The sequence below is a fragment of the Triticum urartu genome, unplaced genomic scaffold, assembly GCF_003073215.2.
Source record: "Triticum urartu cultivar G1812 unplaced genomic scaffold, Tu2.1 TuUngrouped_contig_6648, whole genome shotgun sequence".
Taxonomy (NCBI): domain Eukaryota; kingdom Viridiplantae; phylum Streptophyta; class Magnoliopsida; order Poales; family Poaceae; genus Triticum; species Triticum urartu.
This window is the reverse complement of record NW_024117426.1, coordinates 1-5,183: the sequence shown is the minus strand read 5'-3', so window position 1 is coordinate 5,183 and position 5,183 is coordinate 1. Positions and strand designations below refer to the sequence as shown.

The following is a 5,183-nucleotide window of genomic DNA, read 5'->3' as shown; positions in this document are numbered from 1 at the left end:
AAAAGGAGAAAATGGAGGTTTCATTTGCTCTAGTAGAGCATGGTTAATAATATAGCCCATTGTTGGCTATAACATCTTGTCATGTCACCTATAGCCAATATAATAGGCAACACGTACAATAGTGGGCTACAAGAAAAGCACTACTTTCTACCATATGACCTACCATACACTCTCACATAGCTTCTTGGAGCACGTGCTACAGCTGGCTGTAAGTCTACAGCCCGCTTCTCTTCTCTCTCCTCTTCTCTCTCTTCTAAGTCAGCAAAGATATAATATTTAAATCCTTATAACTTGCTTATGTCACCTTATTATACTTGCTCGTATTACAGCTGTGTGTGTGCGCGCGTGTGCGTGTGTGTCAGGGGGTGCGTGCGTGTGTGTGGAAAACGAAGTACCATGGCATTGGCATGGGTGAATTCAACATTTTCAAAAAATACTCAGCTCCGTGCCCACCGTGTATACAGCTGATTTTGATTTAATTTTGTGTCATTGCTAGTACTCCCTCCGTTTTTTTAGTCTGCATATAAGATTTGGTCAAAATCAAACTTTGTTAATTTTGACTAAGTTTATAGAAAAAAATATTAAGATTCACAATATGAAATCAATATTACCAAATGCATCATGAAAATGCATTTCCATACTTTATTGTTTTAGTATTGTAGATGTTCATATTTTTCGATATAAATTTGGTTAAACATTGTGTAGTTTGACTTTGACCAAACCTTATACGCGGAGTAAAAAGAAATGGAGAGAGTACATTGAGTAGATCTACCCCCACATGACATCGACCAGTGGCGCAGCGGTACTATTCCTACCTACGCCTCCCAAACTGTACTGGATCCAACTTATCCGTGGCAGTGCAATGACAGTTTTTTTTTTTGGAATTCGTGCAATGACAGTTACAAACAGTCTACTTCACACTTATAAACAGAGCAAGGCTTGTTACCGTAGAAAAAAAATCATCTTTTATTCAGAGCAAGCGTGCACGAAAGATTTATGTTACTGATAATACATCCCTTTTTATCCCCCACGAAATTACATTTCTTCAAACTTCTTCTTGTCTGTAAAAATTATTCTTCTGCTGTGGGTCTTTCTTTGCTGCTTGTGAGGATGATCGATTTGGTTTGGTTTGACGCCTCTACTTTGCAGCATCCTTGGACAGGAAGTTGTGCGACTGGATGTGGCGCACGTTGGAGAGCTCGTCCACCGAGTCGCCCCGCTCGAACACGGCCGCCGCGCCCATGCCGGACCCTGCGATCCACCCACGATCACATAGCATGTTCAGTTACTACCAGCACAAGTGCGTTATTCTTAACTGCGTGTGTGAGCGGCGGGGTTCAGAGGGGAGAGAACGAACCGATGCACATGGTCACAACGCCGAATCTGCAGTCCCTGCCCCGGCGCTTCATTTCGTTCAGAAGGGTCGAGATGCACCGGGCACCTGAAGAAAACAAACAGGCTTACCGGGTTAGTACATTGTTTGCTCATATGATGCGGCGACAGTTTATTTTTCAGCGGTGGAACTTCTGTTGGTGCCATCACATTCCAAGGTCAAAAGTGAACAACAGCAGATGTTCGATCAATTACCTGTTGCGCCAAGAGGATGCCCCATAGCGATGGCGCCTCCATTCACGTTCACCTTTGACCGGTCGAGGCCCAGCTTGTTGCAGCAGTAGACAAATTGGGAGGCAAAGGCCTACAAATGGATTAACAGGGTGTCAACAATTGTTACACACTAGATAAAGAAAATCGCAGGGGTTGTGACAACTGAACATACCTCATTCAATTCAAAGAGATCAATGTCGTCAATGTCAAGGCCAGCAGACTTCACTGCAGCAGGTATGGCGACCGCAGGACCGACGCCCATAACAGCTGGATCCACTCCAACAGCAGCGAAACTCCTGAAATGATGATTAGAGGAAACACCAACAAAATCAGTAAAGCCGCAGATGTATGTATTTCTCAAATACATACCATTCAGAAAACTTGCTAACAAATGTTATTTCTATACATAAGGAGAGGCAGATACCGCACCTGAAAACGCCAAGTATAGGGAGCCCCTTGCTCACCGCTACAGACCTCTTCATGAGAAGAACAGCTCCAGCACCATCACTCACTTGGCTAGAATTACCTACATAGGTTTAATAGATAGAATCTTTCAGATACAGACAAACAGGCTTCTGTTTGGAACAGTAGTGCCAGCAAAGAGTTCTGAATACCTGCAGTTGTAGTCCCATCCTTCTTAAAAACTGTCTTAAGCTTGGCCAATCCAGATAGCGTGGTCCCTGGCCTAATCCCATCATCAACTGATATCACAACTTTCTTTTCCTCTCCAGTTTTGGGGTCAATAAGCTGCAGAATGAGATGATATTAGTGATCAATGCTCATATCAAATACTTCTGAGTTCTGATAGATAAAAATATATAGTGCCAACAAAAGGAGCAGTGTCGTTTACCTTTGTATGCACTGGAATAATCTCATCCTTGAACTTTCCAGAAGCCGTGGCTGCAGCAGCTCTCGCATGAGACTCAACCTGTTAAAAGACAAACTTTAATCACATTTTCATGTATAGGGCGAAGCAATGGAATTAAAACATAGTGCATATGCCTTAGGAACTCACAGCAGCCTTATCTTGCTCTTCTCTGGTTACACCGTATCGCTGAGCAACATTTTCAGATGTTATTCCCATGGGTAGAAGACAATCCTGTGCTTTCTGTAGTTCAATGACCTGCAAAGAAAAATGTGTTACCAAGGCACAAGCAGAGTAAGTTAAATGGAGCAAAGTACAGGGTGCTTATAGAATCCTTACTCTTGGGTTTACTTGGCCTTCCCAACCAACGGAGTTCACTGACATGGATTCAAGACCTGCACCAATCCCTGTTTTGGACCAAAAACTGTAGTTCAGCGCCTCTAACTTAAAATAAAGCACCTATGCAGCAAAACTAGCATAAAGCCCATAGTAATTACCGATGTCATAGAAACCAGCTTTTATAGCAGCAGCAACATCTGCTACTGCCTGTAGCCCCGATGAGCATTGGCGGTTCACAGTTCTCACAGGAACGGTCTCTGCATCAGCAAAGAGGAAATTAAGGAAGTAGAAATCGCTGTACATAAAAAAAGAAACCCGTTCTTTCATATGAGGTGGCATATATCATACTCCATATGATTTTGAAAGCACAGTATTTACCAGGAATTCCGGCCAACAGAGATGCAGTCCTGCACTCAATCGCACGCTGAGAACCTGGGCCTAGCACCGTCCCGACCACAACATCGCCGATTTGAGCTGGGTTGATTCCAGTTTTGTCCAGAACAGCCTATGCATGGGAATGTGCAGTGAGCAACAATCTGAGAATGCTGTCCTCTCGGTTTGAATGTGCCAGTATATATTTGTACAAAGAGGTACGGAGTACATGCTAAGTGCAAACCTTGAGAACTGGGGTAAGAAGGTCCTCCGGGTAGGTGTCCTTGAAGCCCCCTCGCTTGGCCTTGCATATCGGCGTCCGGTAGGCACTGCGGGTGACACAGCAAAGAAGAAGAAAGTAATAATCAGAACAAACACGGCATCCATTCTATGATCATTCTGTTCCGTGATTTGCATCAGCATGGTGCACCCATAAAGAACAGCGCTCCGCATGTCCAGAACCTAGCTTCTACACGATTTGGACAGCAACTGTGATAATGAGCTAGTCGCTGGCAGAGTACAAGATCTGAACTCTGAGCTGTGTGGTGTCTGTGGATCAAGCGTTTGTTCTTGTAAAATAATTCGCAAGATCATCTAGCATGCTCGGTGTGCTTGTAAAACAGTAGTATACAAGGTTAATTACTAATTAGGGTGTGGGGAAAAAATCAGTCCCCTCCCCTGCATATTTGACCACCTGAACTGAACTCAACTACAGTTGGGGGAGTCGGCTGGCTGTCTACCAGCTGAAAAAACAAGTAATTCCGTCCCTTGAACTAGAGGAGTAGAGGATACAAATCGGAACTAGCAGCAATTCGCCTGGGGCAAGAAGAGAATGATTCATGATTACATGGGCGGGTAGGTAGTTGGTAGGGAAGGAGGGGGGATGGGGCTTACGCGACGATGACGACGTCGTCCCCGAAGCAGGAGCTCCGCTGGTAGGCGGCGCTGTCCCCGGCCGCGCACGCCGACGCCTGCACGCACAAATCAACCATTCAGCTCGTCAAGCACCCGCCTGAGTAAAAGAAAAAAAGAGGATCGCGGGAGAACGACGAGGGGATAAAATCACGGGAAGATGAGATCTCACGGATAGCTGGGCCTGGCTGGATGCGGAGGGGAGGAGGTGCGCGAGGAGCACGCGCTGCCGGTCGATCGCCTTCTCCATGGAAGAAGCAGGGAGAGATCTCTCGCGATGACTCTGAGGAGTTCGGGGTTGTTGCTGGGCAGTGGGGATGGGGGGGAAGGGAGGTCGTTGGCTGGTTGGTTCTTATCGAAAAGGGGGAGAGCCGGAAGCGAAAGCGGCTGTTGCACGTAACGTCACGCAACCTTAATTACCGCACCCCGTAGAAGGTACGTCGCCATGGATGGCACGCGCACCTTCACACCGGATCAGACGTGCGAGCGATAACAGATTTTGGCTGTATATACACACACATTCCACCCTCCGTGGAATTTTTCTATTCAAATTATCAGATCCACTATGCTTTTTCCCGCGGATACACAAAGTTTGCGTATCATTTCACTATACAAGAAACTAAGAGACGTGAACATGATGTCCGGAGGAGAGAGACATGGGATGCTCGGTCCCTAAACTCACCCACCTTAGGAAGCAAGCCCAAAACAAAACCAACGTGACTGAGCCAACATTGGATAATCGGACCCAGGGTTTCCCCCGATACTATGCTTTTTCCCGCGGATACACAAAGTTTGCGTATCATTTCACTATACAAGAAACTAAGAGACGTGAACATGATGTCCGGAGGAGAGAGACATGGGATGCTCGGTCCCTAAACTCACCCACCTTAGGAAGCAAGCCCAAAACAAAACCAACGTGACTGAGCCAACATTGGATAATCGGACCCAGGGTTTCCCCCGATGCTCGAAGAGAGACACGGATGACGGCCATGGCAGCGCTTCCGAGAAGGAGGCGGCGCCCGCGGGGGGCCGCCGCTGCCCGCATCGAACGGATGGGCGAGCAAAGATTTCTCCCTCGGGCGGACCTGCG

General features: G+C 46.6%; 1 protein-coding gene across 1 annotated transcript; it reads right to left on the bottom strand.

The window, feature by feature from the left end:
- Positions 1-948: 948 nt before the first annotated feature.
- On the bottom strand, positions 949-4,417 carry LOC125530907 (3-ketoacyl-CoA thiolase 2, peroxisomal-like; the record flags this gene model as incomplete). The annotated part of the gene is given in 14 exon segments (XM_048695323.1): positions 949-1,251; positions 1,358-1,441; positions 1,588-1,696; positions 1,778-1,901; positions 2,035-2,131; positions 2,220-2,352; positions 2,456-2,533; positions 2,621-2,728; positions 2,810-2,877; positions 2,968-3,066; positions 3,188-3,314; positions 3,426-3,510; positions 4,076-4,152; positions 4,266-4,417. Coding segments are annotated over 14 exon segments (1,380 nt in total). The 3' UTR covers positions 949-1,138.
- Positions 4,418-5,183: the final 766 nt, after the last annotated feature.